Here is a 26,664-nt window from a genome sequence, read left to right on the forward strand (position 1 = left end):
CGCTTTTTCCGGGGAAAGTTTTCGTCGAAGTGAATCGGGGAAAACACGTCTCTATGCAGAATTTAATTGCGGTGAATTTTTATTAGGGTGTTTTTGGTGTAAAGTTAAAATCTTTGGAGTTATAGAGCAAAAATTGAAAAAAACACGATTTTCGGGCGCCATTTTGTTTATAAAAAAAGTAGCACACTATCTGCGGACTTTGCATACCTATATTATTAATATATACAATCATAAGATTCGATTCCAGCAATAAAATTGCTGGTAAATAACTTTTCCTTGTATTTTGCTAATTTGCCCAGAGTATAGGTAGAGATATCGATAACGAAATTAATTATTGTATGTATATATATTTGTTGAAATTTTGAAACACCAGGGGCATCGAAAAGTTAGTAGACAAGACAGAAATTAAAAAGGAGAAATTGAGCGCCAATTTTTTTAATTTTGAGAATAAAAACAAAACAAGAAACAAAAATAAAGGACCGTTATATTAATATAAATTATTTAAGAAAAAAAGAGAGAATAATAGATAGAAAATTAGGAAAATATAAAATAAAGAAGCTGTTTCGTTATATACATAGAATGCAACATTGCATTACTACCGATATTCTCCAAAATTTTTGAGATACTCATAAAAGCCCGACTTATGTCCGTTCTGGTTTTAAAACAACATTTTATTACAAAATTAGTTCGCCTTTTTACATAATAAATATACCAACGATGCCATGTTTTCTGTTCTACATGAGGTTTAACAAGCACTTAACAATAATCTTTACACTGCCACTGTTTTTTGTAACTATGCCAAACCGTTTGATTGTGTACATAAATTATGACATTTTGATAAAAAACTAAATTCTACAGAATTTGAGCTATTTCTTTGAATTGGTTCCCATTTTACGTGTTTAATAGGAAGCAACTGGTTAGAGCAATTGATACAGACTCTAGTCTCAAGAACATTATATATGAAGCACCACAAGGTTTAGTATTGTGTTCTCTATTATTCCTTATCTTTGTTAATGACATCACTAATTTAAAAATCGATGGAAATTTTTTCTTTTTGCTGATGATACCAGTGTTACCTGGAGTAACTAAAATATTGCAACTGTTCATGCTTTATAACTTCTGATCTACTTACAATAAAAACCTAGTACGACTCTAATGCACTCTCTTCTCGTAGAAAAAAAAACGGTAGCATTATTCTATAAAGGAGCTCTTCAACCCTTGCCTCTTAATAACAGCCAGATCGGTACCGTTAATTTTGTTAAATTTCTTGGTATTTTTTTAGACAGCTACAATACCTTCAGCCTATTACCCTAAATGGTCTCTTCATATTGATTTAAGTAACAAACTAGCCTCAGCTTGCTACGCAATCATTTTTCTTTGTTCGCGTCTCATCTTCAATGTGAGCTTCCTTTTTGGGGTTCTGGGGCGGCTGACCAATCCGACGTTATTTAAGTTAGCTTTGCGGAACAGCGTGATGTCCTACGGTATATGGAACGGGACGCGGGACGGGACAGATGGAAGTGCAGGACATGGGACGGGACAAGAGGATGTCGCCGTGAAAACCTAGTAGCTAGTGTCGATGCATTTTAGCCCAAGGGGACCGACGGCTTTTCGTGCCCTCCGAAGCACGGTGAATGCCTCGTATCATTTTTAGAAATAAAAATATTCTTGTTGGTGCCGAGACTCGAACTTGTGCTCTCTGACTTAGAAAGCCAGTATCTTGCCGCTAAGCTTCGACCGTCCACAAAAATAAAAGGTAAAATATGAGGCGAACAAAAAAGTATCAAAATTAATTAGAAACCATATGGAATTATATACTACTTGTACATTGTATATTAATTAATAATAAATATTGTTCAGTAGATTCCCAAAACTTTTATTATCATATATCATTATCCACTTTGATTATGCTTAATTTTTATTTAAAAATTGCACTTTATCAATAAGTTTAGAGAAATAAGTGTATCTGCTGTCTATTTTCAAAAATACTAATACTGCTGGTAGTATCTGTGCACGTAGGAATATTTAAAAGTCGTTTCAATATCTATGGATAGTAATCTCTCGAAGCAGGTCGTTGGTCCCATAAAAACGTTCTCAAAAATCTGAACCATCAGTTTTTCTTCGAGGCCATAAAGTTTAGTGGATCTCTATTGTATCGAGCGAATACCTCCCTTTTGAATCCATCAAAATGTTTTCTGTTGAGATTATTTTGGTGTTCTCGCCATGGCGGCCGCGATTTTTTTACTTGTAGACCCCAATGGCATGTGAAGATAGGTGAAAGAACATGGAACTCATAGCCGGCTACAAACATTTCATACACCTAAAACAATCCAAAAAAAATAAGAGATATAATTTATTGTGGATTATGATATATGATACATTTTATATTAAGCACATATACATATTATTATATAATTATCATTCTCTTTGCCTTTATACGTATGAAAAGTCCGGTTCCCTAATTGTATTTCTCCATAGGTCTCCAGCTTAGGTCATACCAATCCCCTTTACCGACATGTCCTACCTAAGCGTCTTCCCTCAGGTCTTTTTTGGTCTTCCCCTTCTTCTACTTCCAGAAACCCGCAGTTCAGCCATTGACTAAACATTACCAAACCATCTTAACCTATGCTCTCTTATTTTGCTATCAATTGGTGCAAGCCCTAGACTTTCCTATGTCAAGAACAAGCTTGTTGCAATTTTATAAATGTAAAATATGACATGTTTCCGCATTCCACTGTTAGGTAAACTGACCTTCTAAACTCTAAACTAATACAAAAAGCTTACTGAACCGAAATACAACCGAAATATTAGACCGAAGAAGTAGAATTCAGAATAAAACTACTGACAGGTCGTAATGCCATTCCGCGACTTGCGGCCTACTCCTCAATTGTAACCAAATTCTAGTCGTACCTATTAAAGTGCAGAAAGTATTTTTTTTCTTGGTGAAGATGTTCAATTTAAGCTCTGTTGAGCTGTAGATTGAAGGGCGAACATTAAAAATAAAACACCCCTGTCACTTCGATTACTCCAGATTACTCCAGATGTTATTGGCTTTCCAATTTTTTCAGTAGTCTTTTACTTTTACACTTCCAATTTTAAAACTGGTTTTAGATATGAATCATTTTCTTGGATATCTTGTAGCCATCTAGGTTACCATTACTCATTTGTACTTTGACGGTCATTTGCACTAATTTGACGGTGATCCGTCATAAATGGCATCTATAAAGTCGTTCATCTAATTCTGCACAGTGACTACCTCGAAAAATTGAATATGAAATTGAAATTAAAGTCTATATCGGGATAATATGGTACAATTTTTACTCAATTAGGAATGCCTTCGGAAGCCCTTATTTGGTATAGGGCCCTCGAAAGCACATTATCTAAAAACTCTCTTAGCCAAATTTTTAGCTCCTTAGGTGGCCCCATGGGTCCCAAATTGTAAAAAATGTATTAGAAAAAAATTTTCCCTGAACGATCCTGTAATTTAAAAATCTGAAAAAAATTCATGAACTTACTTTTTTTGCTCACAAAAACTCTGATTTTTTTTTAGATTTTTGGATAAGCATTGAGCTCAGGAAAAATATTATAATTTTTCAAAAAAATTTTAGGTTAGGTAATTTTTGTTAAACTTCTAAATAACTATACTCTGGGCTAACTAGCAAAATTCATGGAAAAGTTATTTACCAGCAATTTTATTGCTGGAATCGAATTATAAGATCCTATATATTAATAATATAGGTATGCAAAGTCCGCAGATAGTGTGCTGCTTTTTTTATAAACAAAATGGCGCCGACAAATCGTATTTTTTTCAATTATTGCTCTATAACTCCGACGATTTTAACTTTACAACAAAAACACCCAAATAAAAATTCACCGAAATTAAATTCTGCATAGAGATATGTTTTTCATGATTTGCTCCGATGAAAATTTTCCTCGGAAAATGCGGGTTTTCCTAACAAAAACTATAATTTTCAAATAAAGTTTTAGGTAAGTAATTATTAATCAATAATTAAATAACTTAGCGACATCAAAGATTTCTTGGTATAGATTGTAATTCCAGAAGCCGGTGAAAATTAAACAAATATTTTAGCAACAATTCAATTGTTAATTAACAATTTACGATCGCAATAATAACCAAAATAATCATGATACATTGATCAAACTTATAAAGATTATAAAGATGAGATGCTTGTTTAATATTTTATCGACAAAATATAAATTTTTCTTTTTTTTTGCATAATCTTTAAATTTTGAAAAAAAATAGTTATAATACGTTGGTCTAATTAGTAAAGTACAAAGAAAGGTTATTTACCAGCAATTTTATTGCTTTAGTCGAATTATAAGATCCTATATATTATTAATATAGGTATGCAAAGTCCACAGATAGTGTGCTACTTTTTTTATAAACAAAATGGTGCCGACAAATCGTATTTTTTTCAATTATTGCTCTATAACTCCTAAGATTTTAACTTTACACCAAAAATACTCAAATAAAAATTCACCCCAATTTAATTCTATATAGAGGCATGTTTTTTCCGATTTGCTCCGACGAACATTTTCCTCGGAAAATGTGGGTTTTCCCAACAAAATCTCGAATTTTCAAATAAATTTTTTGGGCCAGTAATTATTTATCAATAATTATATAGCATGGTGAAATAAAAGCTTTCTTGGTATAGATTATAAATTCAGAAGCCGGTTAAAATGAAATGAATATTTTAGCAACAATTCAATTGTTAATTAACAATTTACAGTCGCAATAACAACCAAAATAATCATGAGACATTGATCAAACTTAGAAAGATTATAAAGGTGTGATGCCTATTTAATATTTTGTCGACAAAATATAAATTTTTCATTTGTTTGCATAATCTTTAAATGTTAAAAAAAATTGTTATAAACAAATTAACATTTCTTAGAAATTGTTTATTATATTCTAATTTTAAAAAATATTTCAAATGCGTATTTCATAGGTCTTGAAAATGAATGCTTTAAAAAAAATTTCCAACCATTTGCAAAAAAGTTAGGAAACAGCAAAATAAATATACGATATCTCCATTGTTTATAATTTGTTTTAATTGTTTCAAAGCTTAAAAGTGAGTCTATGGTACGATCTAATTACTCACAAAGAATGTCAAAAATTAGTGCAATGGTTATATTTTAATCAAAGATTAAAAATACTTTTTTTTGTAATTTTTAGCGCGAAAGTAGGCTTGATACAGAGCCGGAGATAAAATGTTCACTCGAAGCGACTGACACGCTTAAACTCGCGCGAGTTGTGTATGTGGGCGGGTAGCTACGGTACAGTATTATTCTACTTTCGAGCGTATAAATTACAAAAAAATATATTTATAATCTTTAATTAAAATATAACCATTAACCTGATAATCGATATTGATTTATAAATAATTAGCTTGTACTTTAAACTCACTTCTACGCTTTGAAAGAATTAAAAAAAATTATTAACACCGTAGTAATCGTATGTTTACTTTGCTGTTTCATAACTTTTTTGCAAATGGTTGCAAAAAAGTTTTAAAGCATTCATTTTCAAGATATTTGAAATCCGCATTTTAGCTATTTTTTAGAATTATAATATAATAAAAACTTTCTGAGAAATGTTAATTTGTTTATAACTATTTTTTTAACATTTAAAGATTATGCAAAAAAATAAAAAATTTATATTTTGTCGACAAAATGTTAAATAGGCATCTCATCTTTATAAGATTTCAAAGTTTGATCAGTGTATCATAATTATTTTGGTTATTATTGCGACCGTAAATTATTAATTAACAATTGAATTGTTGCTAAAATATTCGTTTAATTTTCACCAGCTTCTGGAACTATAATCTAAACCAAGAAGGCTTTTAAGTCACCAAATTATTTAATTATTGGTAAATAATTACTTATCTACAACTTTATTTGAAAATTAAAGATTTTTTTGGGAAAACCCGCATTTTCCGAGGAAAATTTTCGTCGAAGCAGATCGGGAAAAACACGCCTCTATGCAGAATTTAATCACGGTGAATTTTTATTTGAGTGTTTTTGTTGTAAAGTTAAAATCTTCGGAGTTCTAGAGCAATAATTGAAAAAAACACGATTTTCGGGCGCCATTTTGTTTACAAAAAAAGTAGCACACTATCTGAGGACTTTGCATACCTATATTATTAATATATAGGATCTTATAATTCGATTCCAGCAATAAAATTGCTGGTAAATAACTTTTCCCAAAAATGGCCTATTCTCCGATAATCAGCCCAGACTACTATTTTTCTGGTATTTTTTTCAGTTATTTTGAATGGAGGAGTTACATTTGCCACGTACTCTCCGTAAAATCCTCAAAATTCGAGAAACCCCATTTTTGTCGTCACATTGCTGCCATTGCAAGATCGTGATGAAATCTAACACTATTATTTTAATGTGATTTTGAACATACATATTTTGATATTTTTAAATGTTGTAAAATTTAATTATTTTTAATAAAAATTGAAAAAATAGGTCTAATATAAATATAAATATAATTATTTTATTAATTTAGTCCATACAGGATAATATTTAAAAGACAATAATATAACGGGGGGAGGGAACAAAACTCATTAATTGTCACATTTAAATGAGGTTGTGTGCTTAAAGATGAAAAAAATCATCCAAAAATGCAGTTTAGAGATGATTCTTTCATAAAGATAATTTAGAGAGAAAAAAAAATAGATGAAAAATCGTTCTTCATAAGAGGGTTTGTCGTATTTTGAGCATGTTCTGGTCTGAAAATGGCAAATCTGATCCCGGTAATAGCAATAACAAAAATATTTATCAAACATCGTTATTTGTTGACATCCAGTTAAGTTTGTGTTAGAAACACGAGGGAAAATACAAAAAATGGGTTTATTGAAGTTATCCTACTTCTTTAGGTGCGATTGAGAGTGAATTTTTATTATCACACGCGCATGCGCACACAGACAGTATGGAGTTGGTTGCTAAATCTTTCTTATGTTTTTATCAGCGCAAATAAGGCGTGAAAAGAATATATTAATGTTTTTAGTAAATATATTTAATATAACTTTTGTTTTTGGATTTGTCTTTCTTGGAAATAAGATAATAAGTAATATTTTAAAGTATTTTTATACTTCACTTGGTCTATTTGTCACTATGTCTGAGAAATCTTGTAGGCCGTATAAACAAAAGGAGTATAGCTCAGTGGTAGAGCGTTCGACTGCAGATCGAGAGGTCCCCGGTTCCAATCCGGATGTATTCTAATTATTTTAAATTTTTGGTATTGTTTTATTAAAAATTTTTGGAAAGTAGTACGTAAAAATTAGTTTAATCTTTAAATAAAATACAAATAAACTGTTGAAAGTATGTTTATTTCGTTGAAATAATATAATAGAAGTATAACTTCTTAGGTGCGCACAAAGTACACACACATTCTTTTTTTTTCGCATTTTGAGGATTTTTTGAGAAAAATAGCAAATCCAACTCCGCCATTCAAAAGAACGAAAAAAAATGCGGTAAAATATTGTTTGTGTAAGTTCGCTAAAAATTACCTACACAACCGAAAATTTTTTCCTCGGCTCAATTGTTTGTGTGTATGAAAATGTATGTTCATAAATTTTTTCAGATTTTTTAAAGCAATAAGTCCGTAAAACAATTTTTTTTTTCTAAAAAAACACATTTTTTGAGGATCCATAGTGCCACCTAGGAAGCTAAAAATTTGGCTAAATGGATTTTTGAATATGTACTTTCGAGTGCTCTATCCCAAATAAGAGTGCAATTGAGTGTAGTTTTTACCATCTTATCCCGCTTTAGGATTTGAAAAGACTTTTTGCATAGCAGCAAGAACGAAAAAATAAATAATTTAACGTAGCGTTTAGATTAATTTATTACTTATTACGATTAATGAATTAAATAATTACCTGACTGTTTCTAGTATATCCATATCCTATGAACCGTTCATCATGTGGTGGTACTATGTCTGGTGCAATGTAAAATGGTTCATATAGAAATTCAAAATTGGTTACGGGGTGACTAATATGTACATCATTATTTTCATCCTTAGTAGTCTGCCACCTAATAAACAAAGGGTTTCAAAATTAAATATAGATATATCTACAGAAAAAAGTCTCAAAATCTGAAATTAAATATATATACAGGGTAGCGAAAAAGTATGGCAACACGGTAATTTCTCGGAAATCGCTAAAATGATTTTTATAGATTTTAGTGGGTAAGGGTCTTCTAATGCGGCCGATATTATAGTGGTAATTGCATTGTTGTCAAATATTCCGGTTTTCTGTAAATCTAATGAACTTTCTTATTTTAAATAGAACAAACTGTATATTTTTTGCGTTTTGATGTTCTTAAAAAATACCCAATATTTTTTATGTTATATTCCCTATACGTAAATGCCATATTTTCGGAGTTATTTCTACATTTGTAAAAAAAAATTAAACAAATTATAAAAATGAATTTTTTCGGCCCTGGTAGATATTATTTAAGATTCTTTCAATCATTGGAAACAACAAAGATCTTTTGTAATTTTCCTATAAAGTTAATCATTTTCGAGTTATAAACAATTTAAAACTGAAAAAAAAAATATCGAAAAACGACGATTTTTGAGGTTCAAAAACACAAGTAAAAAATAATTTTTAAAATTACGAAGTACCTAAATGGTTTTTTTTTAATTGTTATTAAGGCATATATGAGAGGACGGGCGATCGGTTGTATTAACAACTAAAAAACAATGTTTTAAGATCAAATAAGACCAAACTACTTATCAGTATCTGGTACAATAAGGCCTGCACTTGAATTTAGTCACTTCGTGGTTTCAAAAGTAATATTTTTTACTTTTGTTTTTATACCTAGAAAATCGTAATTTTTCGATTTTTTTTTAGTTTTAAATTGTTTATAACTCCAAAACGATTAACTTTACGGGAAAATTAAAAAGACCTTTTTTGTTCTAAATGATACAAATAACCTAGTGTACTGTCTACCCGGGCTGAAAAGATTTATTTTTTATAATTCGCTTAAACAATATTTTTTTAATAAATGTTTTTTTAATAAATAATTAACTCCGAAATTTTGGCATTTAAATATAGAGAATGTTTTTTTATTAACATCCAAGATTTTTTAAAATCTGTTTTACAATGAAAACAATAAGTAAAATTGTTTGTCTTTACAATGACGGAGTGATGTAAGGTCCAGTGACCAAAGCATCATGACACACATTAGCTTGTTTACCGGTGAGAAAACTACAACCGGCACAGAACACAATGGCTGGACGCTGTTGAAGCCGTAGCTTCCTTAAATGTATAGGTCTGGATCCCGCGTATGAAAAAAAAGTTGATTAATAGCAAGCTGAAAATTTGTTAATAGCTTAAGGGTGTCTAGTCGGATAAACTTTGATATGTGGGAACACTGGAACAGGGGCAGTTTGAATTGTGGAACAGGTTAAAAATTTGGAACGGTCAGACCACGAAAACGGCACATTTATTTTGTCCGACAGAATAGACTTAACCTCTTCGAACAGAGATTAGGTATACTCTCATGAAAAAATCAGACTGCTATTTACCACCTGTCATAATTCCTGTCATGTGACATATTCTACATGTTCCACTCATTAAAACGCCCATTTGGTGATAAATAGCAGTCTGATTTTTGCATGAGAGTTTAATCTCTGTTCGGAGAGTTTAAGTCTGTTCTGTCGGACAAAATACATGTGCCGTTTTCGTGGTATGACCGTTCCAAATTTTTAACCTGTTCCACAATTAAAACTTCCCCTGTTCCAGTGTTCCCATATACCAAAGTTTGTCCGACTAGACACCCTTAAGCTATTAACAAATTTTCAGCTTGCTAATAATCAACTTTTTTTTCATACGTGGGATCCAGACCTAGTAGATTTGATAAACGTGCACGAAAACTGCAACCGGCATAGAGAATATAACAAAAAAAAATATCAGTATTTCTTAAGGACCTCAAAACGTCAAAATTATACAGTTCCATTGAAAATAAGAAAGTTCATTAGATTTACAGAAAAACGAACGATTTGACAACAATGTAATTACCACTATAATATCGGCGGCATTAAAAGACCCTTACCAAGACCCTTACCAAAATTTATAAAAATCATTCAAGCGGTTTCCGAGAAATTACCGTGTTGCCAACTTTCTCGCTACCCTGTATGTAGATACGAGTATATCTACAGAAAAAGTTTGTTCATTATTTCAATTAAAAGAATCTTATACATGTAGGAATCCTACTTATTAATAATATTGTATAAATATGAAAGAATTAACAGATAACAATAACTTTTAATTATCCGTAAATATTAATCATCCAGAAAATGAGATCAAAACAGCCAAAAAACTACACAGGTATCAACTTGTTAAACATTTCTCTAAAATTTACAACTAACATTTTACAAGAACTAATTAATCAGGGGATAAGTTTAGCAAATGAACAACAGAGTTTTCATACTCGAAGGGCGTGTACAGATGCAATATTCGTCATAAGGTAAATTTACTGAGAACTCACTATAAAGTATAATAGACCAGCATGTCTGTGTCTGAATGACTTAAGAAAGCATAATAGAGAAGTTCCCATAAGGCCGATGCCACATTATGCGTTTTGAACGGATGCGGTGAAAACGCATCCGTTTCCAACGCAACTGGACCGACCTGTCACACTATGCGTTTAGTCTGGTGCAGGTAGTAAGCGCGTACCGATGACTCAAAACGCATCCGCTTCCAACGCAACCGGACCGATCTGTCACACTATGCGTTTTCACCGAATGCGTCGGAAACGCATCCGGTCAAAACGCATAATGTGGCATCGGCCTAATAGAGAAGTTCTCCAAAATAAAAACTATTGAAAAGATCTACCAAACAACAAAATATAAGTCTGAAATAATGGACAATTTACAGAATCTATAGACATAGACAAAATAATAAAACAGGGATTAATTAAGCCCTACGCTCTATAATGTGATCCTGGATAAAATCATCAAAATTTTAACAGAATGGAAACAAAGAAGTAAAAATACTCTCTGACGCAGCCTGCGCAATAATGACAGCCAAAGATGAATAATATATAGATAGTCTGCAAATACTATCTATATATTCATTTCAGAGAAAGGTCCATAGAAGAGCAAAATAATTTAATATCATAATCTGATTTAAGAAAACTAAAACAATAGTATTTAATGAGCAAAGAACCAAATAGATGTAAAATAGACATTGATGGCATCAGTATTGAACAAGTAAAAATAAAATACCTTGGAATTACACTGTCTACCTATGAAGACCTGGACAAAGAAATGAAAGATCAAGTATAAAAAGCAAATATACAGACACCTTAATAACACTATATGGCGAAACTGACAAATTAACACTGAGATGAAGTCAAAAATTTATAAAGCCAGTGTAAGCCAATAAGGATATATTATGTATCAGTAACAAGACCCGACACAGTAACAATACAGACATGAAACGGCAGAGATGAAAGTACTGAGAAGAATTTTAGAAAATTCGCAGAGAGATCGAAAGAGGAATGAAGAATGTTACGTACAAGTGTATAAACGAATGGGTACTAAATAGAAAATAGAATAAAATAACCACATAGCAGAATGGGGAGGCCCTTGTGGTCAAAATACCAATAGATAAATCACCAATGTGGAGAAGAAATATCGGACGACCGTGCAAAAGATGGAGTGAAAACCTTCCATAAGAAGTATCAATCCTCCAATTAACAAGCAGAATTGCTTATAAAAAGGAAGAAGACAATTCAAGTAAAAGATGCTGAAAATAGATATACTTTCTTACAATACCATTGCAGGAAAGTACCTGCAGTAGTGATGTTGACTATAGTTACTTTCGAGTAAACGTTACAAATCGTTACTTTTGTATAAAGTAATCATTTACAGTATTCGTTACTTTGATTACTATGATTACTTTTGTTACTTTTGTATTTGAGTACCGGTAATCATATCGAGAATCGTATTTCTCAGTAGGTAGGTTTTGTTTTTTTTTCATTCTGTGAATTTGTGAATTATCTACTATCTAATCTACATCGGCAAATCGCGTAGATCTAGATAAAAATATAGGGTTCTCGCATTCGATTTTTGCTAATGACATACATTACATATTTTACGTATACCATTATACCTCCCTCTGTTTCATCTTCTATCTTCTCCTCACCCTCACACCCTTAAAACGCTTCATGCCGATAACGATATTCGATAACACTCGTAAAATACCGGTCCCGTCCGTTACTCGCTGGGATACGATTGGTAGAAAGTAACGAAGTAATCAGAGTGATCAAAGTAGATACAATAGTCGTTACTTGCTCTGATACGATTGGTTCGAAGTAACGAAGTAATCAGAATAATCAAAGTAGATACAATAGTCGTTACTCGCTCTGATACGATTGGTACGAAGTAATCAGAGTAATCAGAGTAATCAAAGTAACGGTTTGCCTCTCTGTATAGTAATCGCTACTTTCGGTATTCGTAAGTAACGAGTACTTTGTAACGAATAGATACTTTTTCAACATCTCTAACCTGCAGCCTTCTGGAATAATACATTTTTTATTGGTATTTTAATTGCAGTTGTTGCCACAACTGGGCTAGCAAGTTGCTATATGTTTTCATATCTTTCATGTCAAGTTTCAACGGAGATTTCTATGTCGCTCAGACACTTGATATTCTATTAACCTTCGGATGAACAACGAACGGGGGTCAAAAATGACTCCCGGTCAAAAATGAAATTTGCCAAAAAATTTAGTTGTTTTTGTTTTAAGAAATAAAATAATGTATTCATATTTTTAATGTTGGTATTACTTATATCTTATGTCAATAAATAATGATTAATAAATATTAGTAAAACACATTTTTAATTACAATTGAACAAAAACAGGAAACATCGTTTTGAACTTGGAACTAAATTAATTTGAAAATATACAATATACACTAAATTTACGTCGCAATAGGTATAACAAACCAATTTTGTTAAATATTGGGATGTTGCTTGCCGACAAAATGTTTGCATTTTATCGCGTTTCGATGTGAATTTTTCTGTCGGTCGATACACTGCAAATTTTCCATCGGCCAAGTTTCCTGCCATATCAATGGCTTTTTGAATGTTTTTATGAAAACCTGGGCCCGGATTACGAACACTCGATACGAATCGTATCCGCCATGTTTTCCCATAAGGCGCTACGGTAAAACATGGCGGATACGATGCGTATCGAGTGTACGTAATCCGGGCCCTGGACGCCGTCGAAATTGTATAAAGGGTCAAGAGTCGAATCTTGAAGGAAGAGCCTCATTGAAAAATATTTTCCTTTTTCGTAGTCTTCTTACATATCTATGTACTATGTACAGGGCAAATGCATAACTACCTATTACATACTAACAAAATTACTCGGAATTCCACATAACAGACGGTATTTACTTAATATTTAATATACAATTGGAACATAGAAGGCCAAGGGCGGTTGTCTTTGACCACAAATCCAGAAACTATTTTTTATTCGTGAAATATAGGGAATTTCTTTTTATTAAAAAATATGAGGGTATCTAGAATGATATTAAAGTCAAATAAAAAAATAATGAGTTAAAAACTGAAATTATTTCTGAATTTATTAAAGAAAAACATATATTGGGGTAAAAATTGACCTCGGTTGATCATCCGAAGGTTACAGGTTTATTCTCTCTTAGATCATTATTTCGATCAATTTTAAAGAAGCCTAACTTTATGTCACTTTTTGGATACCGTGCACCAAGACAGAATTAGCAATAATGGGGAATTTCAGTAGATGTTGTGGTGAGGGAGCCCAAGCGGAGATTTTTGCAGTTACTCGAGCACGTTACATTATGACATGGGGAGAAACCTTGTACCCTATAAATGTACCCCTACCATATATTTGATCTTAATACAGGGGAGTTCTTTAAGGGGGGTCCGAAAAAAATCTATCCTTAGAAAAACTCGAAATCCTCAGATTAGGATAATGTAGGTTAAGTATATGCCGAACAGTGTATGTTTTAAAAATCTGATAGTTTGGGTGGGGCGTAATATAAGGAAATGGATGAGTCACAAAGTTTCACAAGAAACAAGCGAATATTTAGAGAAATAAACGTGGGATCGAAAAACTAAAAAATACGTGTTCAATATTTTTTAAAAATCTATCGGATGATACCAAACACGACCCCCACGGAGAGGGGTGGGGGATAAATTTAAAATTTTAAATAGGAACCCCGCGATATCTCGCGAAATAAACATCAGATCGAAAAACTGCAAAATACACGTACTTATATAATATTTTTTAAAAATCTATCGAATTATGTCAAACACGACCCCCACGGAGGTGGAGTGGGGGGTTACCCCCAATATTAAACAGGAGTCCCCATTTTTATTGCAGATTTGGATTCCTTACGTAAAAATAACTTTTAATCGAGACATTTTTGGGCTGTGTTGCAAATAGACAATTAAATTAAAAATGTTCACAACCCAATAAGTCCCCATAGGGCTCGAGTAACTGCAGATTTAGCATACTTTCCTCCCCTACTATAGATAAAATAGTTGTTCTATTAACTTACCTTGAAAAATTTGTGGCATACTGATTATAGATAAAGACTTTATGGTGAAATGGCCTGGCCAGTCCCTTAGTCGCCATCCTTATTAGCTCAGTCTTATTATGAGGAAACATCACTCTCTCGTCAATTTCATAAGTTGGCACAACAAAAGCACACTTCCTTCCCTTCTTACACACATCATCATTGAAAAACACATCAAGACTCTCAGCCATGTTTCTGCTGGGAATTATATCGACATCGGTAAGAAAAACGAATTTCGTTTGACAATTCTTCCGAGCCAAGTTTCTCAGATGATTCTGAGGATACGGTAACTTGGCTCTCCATTGATTAGCACCCTTGTGGAGGTTTCTGGTTAAGTGTTGAAGTATTTCTATTGGACTATCACATTTAGCTTCTCTAAGTTTCTCTATATCTAGGTTAAACCTCTTCGGTTTGCGGTCCTTGGTCAATGCTAGATGGAATGTTACCTTATCGTTGATTTTTTCATTACATTTTTTCAAATACGAGATATAGAACAGCAAAGCATTGAGCTCGTCTTCGCTGGCTGCAAATGTCGCGAGAGATATAGGCCCATTCCAGTTGTTGGCAACTTCTATGATTGACGGCAGCTTATCCAGGGAGCCCTGAGTCGCTAGGCAGGTTTTGTAGACGTTGCTGAGGATTATGTATCTAAAAATTTAACAACTTTTAATTTGTCTCCTGTTTAAGTTAGATAGTTATGTATGAAGAAAAAACGAAGATCAAAATATCGATCATATTGAGGCATTGTATAAAATTTTTTCGAAGAAATAGAAATATTGAGAAATATATTATAGAAAACATGAAAATGTTAAATAAAAAGAGAAGTTTCATCGCAGTGCTGAGCTTATCTGGAAATTATTATACTCGTAATAATTAACGAGTCTGTTAACCAAATAACACGTATCGTATCTCAATGTTATGAAGTGGTACCTAAATGTTAGCAGTTCTATCAGTCGTATCAAAAGTTATCGTATCCGAATGTTATAAATTCCGTTTCCGTTTCAAGATGGGGCAACTCCCTTTTTTATTGCGAGAGCGTGACAAGCAATGACAGTTGTAAAATGGGGAGAGTGGCAGAACTGCTAGTGTGGAGTCAGGAGAATTGTAGATGGGTTTGAGAGTTAGTTGGTTAGCCTTAGTTTTATGAGGAGAAGCCAAGCTGTCAAGTTATGAGAAGAAAGGTATCTCGGGTCTTACCAGCTATAAGTACATTAGAAACGGCTCTTGGATCAGCATTTTTGGCTTGTAGCTTATTATTATCTGCTATAAGAGGAGTTAATTCTAAGAAATCGTGGTACTCTTCAGGAAGTTCGTTGCCCCCAAGTTTAGAACTTTGGCTAGAAGGAATGGAACTCTTTTTCTTGAGTTGTCTGGTGAGTATACGCCCTACGCGAAGGCAAAATGTTGCCAACTATGATTTAGATAGAAAATTTACTAAGTGGTGGCGAACAATTTTTACAAATTATTAATGGCATGTGTAATCAATTCATGGATAATATTTTCAGAAATTTAGAATCAAAGGAAGAAAGTTGCTCTTATTAATTATTTAGCACCTGTAGCTGAGAAAAATATTGGAGATCACCTTCAAAAATAAATTAACAGGAAGATTAATCAATAAGATGTTTCAGTTCTTCTCAAAAGAAGAAGGAAAGTCATTCAAAATATTTATATGTGTTGAATGCAATGTAGCTCTATGCAAAAAGTATTTTGTTTTCAATTTCACTCATAACGCAATTGCAATTATACCTTATTTTTTAATAAAAATGTCTATTGCAAGTGCACTTTTTATTACTGGTGGGGCTTTAAAATCCCACTTAAAACTACTGTTGGGTTCAAAAGTTCTTTTCTCCTTAGAACGGACAAATAATAGTCGTGCATGTTGTGAGGCCGTTCCCCTCTGAAAAAATTTGTGATTCGGTTCCTTTGCTGATTCCTGTTAAAAAATATCCCCTTTAAACAAATCAAAAGGCTACCGCTACTGGGTGAATTTTTTGGGCAGAAATTAATTAAACAATTTTTTAAAAAAATTCAAGATATCACCTTTTTTGTTGCGAAAAATATTTTTTTAGATTTTTTGGGTCATTCTAAATAAAAAAAGTCTCTTGCCAGTTGTCTCGGAAGTTGATAGTTTAGAGTTATAAGCGACTTAAAATCTGAAAAATGCGAATATACGCATTTTCGGGGCTTGAAAACTAATATGTAATTTATTATTTTTGAGGTTACCAAGTGACTAAATTAAAAAGGTTTTCGGTGCAAAAAAGGTGATTGTTTTTCGTTTAAAAAATTGTTTAAACAGTTTCTGCCCAAAAATTTTGCACGGCACCCTCCAGATTTGTTTGAAGGGGGCATTTTTGAACAGGAATGCGCAAATAAACCGAATCAGAATTTTTTTCAGACAGGAGTGGCCCCGCAACATGGACTAAAAGGAGAATTTTACGACTAACTATATACAGGGTGATTGATTAGTGTGGTAAAGCTCAATAGATCCGCTATAGTAATAGATAGCAATAAAAGTTAATAACAAAAATTGTAGCCAACTTTGAGGTTCACATTTTAAAACTAATTAGAATGTTACAGGGTGTTCGATAACATCGTGACAGACCAAACATATGTTTTTTTAAACGGAACATCCTATATTTTATTTTATATTCAAAATCCTGTTAACTTCTCCATCACAAAAATATAAAGATTTGTTATGTTATACAGGGTATTTACAAAGTTATAACCAATTTTGTATGAAAATCGTAACAAGTTCAACTCCCTGTATGAATAAAAATAAGCACAACCGCAATGGTTTATTAATGTCATATTTTTTATTTATTATCAAAATTTTCAAAAATTATTGACATTGCTAATTTTCTTTATATCAAATACAGGGTGAGTCAAAACGCAAGTACATTATTTTCTCAGTAATGTTAAATGGAAAATCCTGTATTTTATATCATTATGGAAAAGTAACATTACCTTACTTTAATTTTTATATAACATTCCTTATGTCGAAATTTATTAGTTTTCGAGATATTTTAATGTTTCAGAGCAAATTATTTTCGGTGTCTAAATTTATCTAAATTTTAAGTAAGCCATGACTGAGTTGACAATTGACGATTACTGATTATCAATCCGGTAATGAATGTAACAATGTAGCAAATAAAGAAATAAAAATAATTTATTAGTAATACATTTTACAAAAAAAAAACACAGCCACAACATGCAACATGTAACAAATAAAGAAAGAAAATTAGTAATAAATTTTACAACAAACAAACAAACACAAAATACAACATTTTGTGAAGACAATTAAACACTACTTTTGTATGTAAATGTAACAATGTAACAAATGAAGAACGAAAAATAATTTATCAGTAACACATTTCGTAAAAAAAACATGTTTGAGAAAATTAGAAGCTACTTTTAATAAAATATTTTTAATATTTAATTACATAAAGTGTTCAAAATTACCTCCTAACACATTTATGCACGCCTAAAATCGATCATTGAATGAGCTACTCACTCTACGAAGCATTTGTAAATTAACACATCGAAATACACTTTGTATTCTATTTTCCATCTCATCACTTGTTGTTGGAGGTATTTTGTAAACTTCATTATTAACGTAACTCCAAGAAAATCAGTCCAGCTTATTAAATTCTGGTGATTTGTGTGGCTACGCTACTGGTCCATTGAAAAATGAAAATATCTCAACAACTAATAAATTTATACGTAGGGAATGTTATCTAAAATTTAAAGTACGGTAATGGCAATTTTCAATAATGATATAAAATAAGTTCCATTTAAAATAATTGAGAAAATAATGTACTTGCGTTTTGACTGACCCTGTACTTGATATAAAGAAAATTAGCAATATCAATCGTTCTTGAAAATTTTGACAAAACGTTAGAAAATATGGCATTATTAAACCATTGCTGTTTTGCTTATTTTTATTTATACAGGGAGTTGAACTTGTTACGATTTTCATATAAAATTTTTTATAACTTTGTAAATACCCTGTATAACATAACAAACATTTATATTTTTGTGATGGAGAAGTTAACAGGATTTTGAATTTAATATAAAATATAGGGTGTTACATTTAAAAAAACATAAGTTTGGTATGCCACTGTGTTATCGAACACCCTGTAACATTCTAACTAATTTTGGAATGTGAAGCTCAAAGGTGGCTAAAATTTTTGTTATTAACTTTTATTGCTATCTGTTACTATAGCGGATCTATTGAGTTTTACCCCACTAATCAATCACCCTGTACATAATGTGTCTTACTAATTATTATTCTATTTATAAAAGTAAAAAGTTTTATTATGCCTGGTTGCACCAACAGATCTTAAGCTCCACTTAGCTAAGCTCTACTTATAGATAGGGCCTCCTTGAGTATCACTTACATTGCACCATAATTTTAGATTCTTACCTTATTATCAATTATATCTATTATTATGTTATGGTATTCTTATTGTAATATATTATAATTATATTATATTAATTCTTATGATATTCTCGACTTAAGCTTAAGATCTGTTCGTGCAACCGGGTATTAGTCTCCTACGCGTAAAAATGAATTTATTGGTGAAAGGGTTAAATAATAAATGAATAAAAAAAGGAGAAGAAGGTAATCTAAATAAGAACAACTCCTAACACTTACTTTTCTCCCAAAACAAAATTATCAAACAGCTTATATTTGTGCTGGTTGTCCCATCGGCCCAAATTTAGGTCCAGAGAGGAAAAGGCATCATCCGGGATTGATGGCGACTCTTGGTTGCACTTTTGGTAAACAACTTTCTGTATAATTTTCTGTTGCTGCTTGGGGCACTCCTGAGCGTACATCAGTTTTAGGGTCAACATCACATTGTATATTGTCAGGCAGACTAGGACAGCTATGCTCATGTTCCACAACCGACATCTTCCCTTAAATGGTTCTCTATCTTACTACACTTATTCAAGAAATTATAATATATCGGAATGGAAATAATTGTTATGCATTTCAAAACCACAAAAATATATTTGTGTCAAAATGACCAAAAAACAAAATTTAATAAATTTTTAACAACATGTATTTCTGCGGCAATTCTTGTGTCTCTAGGGCGAAAAACCTCTATTTTATAGGTAATAATGGGTGTCTAAATTTCAATGTGTTTAGTTTATATCATTTGAATACTGACGCATATTTGAATACACCAAAGTGAAGAAGTATGGAGTTCAAATTTCCATTTAAGTTAGTTTTTAGTCGTTAGTAGTTATTCTTAAATAAGTTCCCTTTTCTCCTAAAATACTCAAGAGAATCTGTTTAGAAACTTAAGATGGATTTAAGGCTGGCTCTGCCATTTTAAACAAGTCCATAAAATAAACTGCTGTAAGTAATAATAATGAATAAACAAATATACAGACAGGGCAGGCCAAAGAAAACCTCTACCATCGAGGTAGACAAAGTCTACCTCGATATTTGGCAGTAGTTATTAGATTTTAAGGAAATGCCGAAACAGGTCGATTTTTATTTTCGGAATGGGACGTTTCATCGCCGCCGGTTCATCGCCGCCGGTTCATCGCCGCCGTTTCGATGCCGCCGGTTCATCGCCAGTCCATTTCATCGCCGTCCGTTTCATCGCCGTCCGTTTCATCGCCAGTCCATTTCATCGCCGTCCGTTGCATCGCCATCCGTTTCATCGCCAGTTAGTCAATTGATTTTCTATTATGGGAGATGACACGACACGACGCGACGTTAAATTCAGTTCAAAACTTATGACAATTAAAAAGATAAAAAATATTATTTTATTTACTGTTCTACTTCCTCTAAATTTTTGTACAGAAATTTTGGGTTCTTTTCCAATCTAAGAAACAGTTTCTCCTGGTTGGAAATGTTGACCGTGAAATTTAAAAGGTTATCAGTAGTAATTGCACAAGAGCTCTAAAATTCTATATTAATTTTAGAGATCGAGTGCAATTTGTTGCGATTATTTCATGAATAAAACTGTTCAAAACCAAAATTTTATTGTAATTTATTTATGTAAGTACAAATTAGTACAATTAAACACACAGTTGTTATAAATATTTGGTTGAAAGTCATCACTTTTATAATTTTTAAAACATTAACTGTCATTAATGTCACTGAATGTATTTTTTCATAGCAACGAAGGGCATCTGACGTAATATACTTGACGACGGGAAATAATCAAATAAATCAATTATTCATATTTTAATTATAGAGTCAAGCAAAAGGAATTATCACGCGCTTAAATAATGTATGTTGCCATCATGATTCTGGTTGACACTCACCATTCGATATGGCATAGAACTGGTTACGTTTTGGATGTCCCTTTGGGGACAAGTGTCCAGTTCTTTAATGAGAGCCATTTGAAGCTCTTCACATGCTGTTGTAGCATGAGCATTGAGCGGGTATACGGGTATCTGGACTTTAAGAAGGCCAGTCCATTTTAGGGACACCATTATCTTCTAGATACTGTGTTACAATCCTTGCCGTAAAAGGTCTCGCATTTTCTTGCGTTAGCAGAACACCATTGCCAATAAACCCATATGGCAACATATGATGTTGTAGGATCACCGTTATGTATGTGTGCTAATAATGTGTGCCTTTCAATCAAGAGTTTGCGAGTGAATACTTTCATGTTTGACAAAATAAAACATGTTTTTGGACGGTTTTTCGGAGATAACTCAAAAAGTAAGTATTTTAGCGTAAAAAATATTCTTAGCAAAAATATAGTCCATAAAAATTGAAAAAAATGGTGTATACATGAGGTCTGTAGACCCACTAGAAGCAGGGTTACAGCTAATGAAAAGTAAGTTCTTGAAAAGCAAATTCCAAATCGAATATTTCAATGTGAAATAACCCAAAAACGGAGCACTTTTAGGGGAAAATTCATTTTAACTTCTTTAAAGTGTTTAAAAAAGGTTTATTTTTGTTTTTTTAAAAAAACTTTTATTATTAAAAATAAGTGAATTACGCTCAAAAAATATTGTTGGTCCCTTTTATTTTTTGGTAAAAAAATCGCGAAAATCACCCCCTAATTAGCATCACATACAAATTTTAACATTACCACTTCACAAGTTATTTTGTCTGTGTATTATTTATATGATCTGTAAGTTTCATCGGTTCAAAGTGCTTCGTTTTGAAAAAGCTGTAGTTAAAATGGCTTGAACGAGTAACTAATCACGAGTTAAGGCAAATTTTGAACAGCCCCAGCATAACCAATTTTTGTCTAACAAGAAAACAAAAAATCAAAAATATTCATAAAAGCTAAACGTACATTTCATTACTCTTTGAGATTTTTGGTATTCCTAATTGTTTTTAAGTTAATTCCATAATCAAATACGAATTTTTTCAAAATTAAAAAAAAATGTTTTATTTTAAACCCATTTTTTTTAAACTGAACCAATGAAACTTAAAGATAATAATATAAACAATACATAAGTAAAGTAACTTGTAAAGCGGTAACGATTAATTTTATTTGAGAAGCTAATTAAGGGGTGATTTTCGCCATTTATTTACCAAAAAATAAAAGGGACCAACAATATTTTGAGCGTAACTCACTTACTTTGAATGTTAGAAGTTTTTTTTAAAAAACAAAAGTAAATCTCTTTTTAAACACTTTAAAAAATTTGTAATGAAATTTCCCCGAAAAGTGCTCCGTTTTTTGGTTATTTCACATTGAAATATTCGATTTGGAATTTGACGAAGAAGAACCTACATTTCATTATCTGCAACTCTGCTTCTATTGGGTCTGCAGACCTCACGCATACACCATTTTTTTCAATTTTTTATAAGCTATATTTTTACTAAAAATATTTTTGTCGCTAAAATACTTACTTTTTGAGTTATCTCCAAAAAACCGTCCAAAAACATTTTTTTTTGGTTAATAATCAACACATTCACTCGCAAATAACTCGAAAAGTATTGACTTAGTAAAAAACTCTATAGAACAAAAGTTACTTAGAATTAGTCATTTTATTCAATTCCGGACTTATTTTGAACGTATATTTTTTCACCCCCGAGAAAAATTTTTCACCCCGTATTTTCCAATTTTTGTAAAATGGAGGGGATGTAGAATTGTACTTTTTGTTATATAATAATAGACAATTTTAACTGGTGTACCGTCAAAAGGACGCGGAAGAAAGGACGCGCGACAAAAGGACGCGGACAAAAGGACGCGTGACAAAAAGACGCCTAGGAAATAAGGACGCGCTACAAAAGGACGCGTACCAAAAATGGACCTGTGGTCAAATACCTCTCTCACTCTAATACCCGAAAGTTAATTTAGGACCGAAGGGTTAGGTCTTCCTCCTTTCCCTGACCGCTGCGCGCAATTGCAGTCTGCCCGATGTATTATACCCTCGTTATTTTTGTATATCGAGTAAACGACCGAGTCAAGATTTACTATAACCTTCTTGGAAGAAAGTAAATCCTAATTATTGCTGTAATATAATAAGCAACTGGGAGATTTCGGTAGAATTTAAGTTTTTCTATTACATAAGTACATAAATATCCATGCTACATTTACATTTTTGATACGCGTCCTTTTGTCGCGCGTCCTTATTTCATAGGCGTCTTTTTGTCGCGCGTCCTTTTTTCCGCGTCCTTTTGTCGCGCGTCCTTATTTCATAGGCGTCTTTTTGTCGCGCGTCCTTTTTTCCGCGTCCTTTTGTCGCGCGTCCTTTTTTCCGCGTCCTTTTGACGTAGATTCATTTTAACTACCTATTCCCAAATTTTCATCCTTCCTTTATTTTTTTGGAGGTTTTCGTAAAATTTTGCGTTCCCTGATCGGACTAGTTGTAGTGGTCTCTGAAACGAAATAAAATCTTAAATGTCTTTTATTTACCTTCGTTTTTACTCCCGAATTGAGTACTAGGAATCAAAATTCGTGATCTTTACCTAGATAAATTGACGTGTTTTGGAATGCATATCGTAGATTCCCCATGTCTATTCATTTATCGCCCGTTTTTTCCTTGCAAATTGTAGAAGGATCGGATATAGATAAAATCAGTGTTTCCATCATTTAGATTTTATACATGTAAAACTCTGTCGCCATGGGGGTACAACGGCCTCCTTTATTCAGATGGATTTACCCAAGTTTTTTTAAGTATTTTGATCCGTAGAACACGAATTTTTTTGGGTAACAGCTGATCCGTGTCGATAAGATTGTTATAAACAAATAACTTGAGGAATTACATGACAGCGATTTCTCGCAAAACAAAACATGTTTTTGTATTTTTTGGGCCATTCTAAGTAAAAATGTTCTTATAAATGTTTTCGTAGGATGCATAGTTTTCGAGATAAACGGGGTTGAAATTTCAAAAAATCGAAAAATTGCAATGTTTGAACCCAAATAACTTTTTATTAAAAAATAAAGTAGCAATTCTGTTTACCGCATTTGAAAGTTCAAGATAAATTATATCGGTTTTGATGATGCATTGTTAAAAAAAATTTTTTATTGTTAAACAAAGCTATAAACACATAGCGCTTGACTGATGTTTTCAATGATCTCCCATTTAAAATCGAACGAGTAGGTGCAGTAGGTACAAGTGCAAGCGAGGCAGTTTCTACGTAACATGCATTAAAACGCATGTATTGGACACGGGAAACACTATGTGTTTATAGCTTTGTTTAAAAATAAAAAAATCAATTTGTAGCAATGCAAATAATCAAAACCGATATAATTTGACTTGAACTTTCAAATTAATGCGGTAAGCAGAATTTCTATTTTATTTTTTAATCAAAAGTTATTCGGGTTCAAAAATGGCAATTTTTCGATTTTTTGAAAGTTCAACCGTGTTTATCTCAAAAACTATGCATCCTACGAAAAAACTTGTAAGAACATTTTTTGTTTAGAATGATCCAAAAAATACAAAAAACAATGTTTTGTTTTGCGAAAAATTGCTGTTACGTAATTCCTTAAGTTCTTTGTTTATAACAATCTTATCGACATCCGGATCACCTGTTACCCAAAAAATTCGTGTTTTACGGGTCAAAATACATAAAAAAACTTGGGTAAGTCCTTCTCCTTCTTCTTCTTCTTATGCAATCCACTAATGGATGTTCGCGATCACGTTTGACCATTTTTCTCTATCCCTTGCAGTATGTATTATGTCTCCTATGTTTTTTAGTCCTGTCCATTGTTTGACATTACGGAGCCATGAAATTTTCTTCCTGCCCACTCCTCTTCTTCCTTCGATCTTTCCTTCAATTAAGGTTTTCAGAAACTGGTATCTTTCATTTCTAATTAGGTGCCCCAGGTATGCCGTTTTTCTCTGTTTAATTGTACACATCAGTTGTCGTTATGTACCAATTCTTCTCAGGATTTCTTCATTTGTTATTCTTGCGGTCCAGGGAACTTTAAGGATTCGTCGATAGATCCACGTCTCAAATGCCTCTAGGTTATTCATTGTGTTTATTTTTAAAGTCAATCCTTCCATGCCATATAGGAACACCGACCATATATAGCATTTTGTAAATCTTAGTCTTAGGTTTAGGTCAAAGTGGGTAAGTCCATCTGAATAAAAAAGGCCGTTGTACCCCCCTCCTGGCGACAGGACTATATTGAATTATATAAATTTAACTGTAAAAATACTAAACATATTCATTGACGTGAATTCAAATAAAATTCATGAACTTTATGATACCTAAAATAAATTTTTAAATGAAGTAAACGTACCGGCAAAATAACAATGCCAAGATATGATGGGACGTATAACAATATACAAAATTACCACATACATAGTAACAGCATTGCACATTATAAATCAATAACACAGAATAATGATTAAAAGTTCAATACAATTACCTATGTACATAAGTTAAAATGTACCTATGTACTACACTTACTTGAATCATTTGGTATTTTTCAGCACTTGATATTTCTGTACCAACTTCTACATTATCACACTAGATTAGAAAACTGATAATTAGAATGACACAAGGGATACTTATCATCAACACACTTCACACTTTTACAATAATTATTGATTGTAGTATTATTTATTAAACCTACCAACAGATACTGGTGTTTTTGAAAAGAGATAAATGTGTATTTCGAGTCAAAACAGGGAAGCTCGTACAGCGTTGCCAATCGAATCGATATTTTTATTTGAATTAAACCGAATAAAAATTCGGTACATTTTTCTAAATAATTCCAAAGATTAAATGCGATTTATTTACTATACAATAAATACTTCTTTAATCCTTATTTAAGGTACATGGGAAATATTAGCCGAAATTGACAAACTATCAGAACTAGACTTACCTAGGCAAATATTCAACTTGCATACAGTGGCGTACTGAGCATGGTTCCGCGGGTTCCGCGGAACCAGGGCCCGGGTCCCGCAGGGACCCGCTCTAAAGCGCTTTTTGCTTCATGTGTTTCTAATTTGATGGGGATATTTTGAACTACACAAGTACACACTACGAAATGTAACTGAAATTTTAATTTTTCTGTAGGTACTTATTAATAAAAACCAGGAATAACTATTCATCAAAATATTTGAAATCAAAATTTATTAAGAAACACTGTGAATGCTATTGTAAGGTTCTAACTAGACGGTTCTAAAAGACTAACCGCCGGTGCCTGCCTACACGTGCTAACGCAAACACTTGTATTCTTTATATTAACACGATCCATGAATAAGTTGTAGGTAAACTACAAAGTTGCAGAAATTCGGAAACTGGGATATCCAATGTAAGTTTTATACGGTGGGTCCTAAAAATAATCCCAATACAATAGGCTAGATGCTCGATACTCGTGTTATACAATGTGAGTTTTTATTGGGCGGGTGGGCCCGCATCCCAACTGGAACCAGGGCCCGCTGATCTATCGGTACGCCACTGCTTGCATATATTGCAAATTATGCACACAAACGCAAAAATGTCATATTCTGCGTATTTTTATATAAGTTTACATAAAGTGCATATAACTTGAAATTTTAGTTGTTCAAACTATAGATATTTATATAATAAATCAAAAAATAGCTTGAAAATCTCAATATTTATATAAGCGGCTGCGGATTATAGTTTTGTCCTTAAATGGGTAGGCTCAAAATATTGGCCTAATGCT

The 26,664-nt window shown here is 32.3% G+C and overlaps 1 protein-coding gene and 1 non-coding gene across 5 annotated transcripts; one reads left to right on the forward strand and one right to left on the reverse strand.

Moving 5' to 3' along the window:
• Positions 1–1,860: 1,860 nt before the first annotated feature.
• On the reverse strand, positions 1,861–25,658 carry LOC114329582 (beta-1,4-glucuronyltransferase 1). Of its 4 annotated transcripts, none has more exons than XM_050641919.1 (5): positions 25,440–25,658; positions 19,251–19,513; positions 14,579–15,244; positions 7,905–8,058; positions 1,861–2,320 (listed from the first exon to the last, which is right to left on the reverse strand). In XM_050641919.1, exons 1-5 carry the CDS (start codon positions 25,446–25,448, stop codon positions 2,111–2,113), a joined length of 1,302 nt encoding a protein of 433 aa, XP_050497876.1. In that variant the 5' UTR covers positions 25,449–25,658; the 3' UTR covers positions 1,861–2,110. The 4 variants fall into 4 exon arrangements, with proteins under 4 accessions (XP_050497876.1, XP_050497878.1, XP_050497879.1 ...); XM_050641921.1 differs by having other exon boundaries at positions 19,251–19,508; positions 25,440–25,657; XM_050641922.1 differs by having other exon boundaries at positions 19,251–19,508; positions 25,399–25,440.
• On the forward strand, positions 7,175–7,248 carry Trnac-gca (transfer RNA cysteine (anticodon GCA)). Its single transcript has one exon. It is a non-coding gene; the product is annotated as a tRNA-Cys (tRNA).
• Positions 25,659–26,664: the final 1,006 nt, after the last annotated feature.

Source organism: Diabrotica virgifera, chromosome 1 (genome assembly GCF_917563875.1).
Source record: "Diabrotica virgifera virgifera chromosome 1, PGI_DIABVI_V3a".
Classification (NCBI taxonomy): Eukaryota; Metazoa; Arthropoda; class Insecta; order Coleoptera; family Chrysomelidae; genus Diabrotica; species Diabrotica virgifera.

Coding starts and splice junctions, on each gene's coding strand:
- LOC114329582 (XM_050641919.1), bottom strand. Junction 8,059..14,578: donor TATGCCACAAATTTTTCAAG/GTAAGTTAATAG, acceptor TTTGTTTATTAG/GTGGCAGACTACTAAGGATG. Junction 2,321..7,904: donor GATATACTAGAAACAGTCAG/GTAATTATTTAA, acceptor GGATTGTTTTAG/GTGTATGAAATGTTTGTAGC.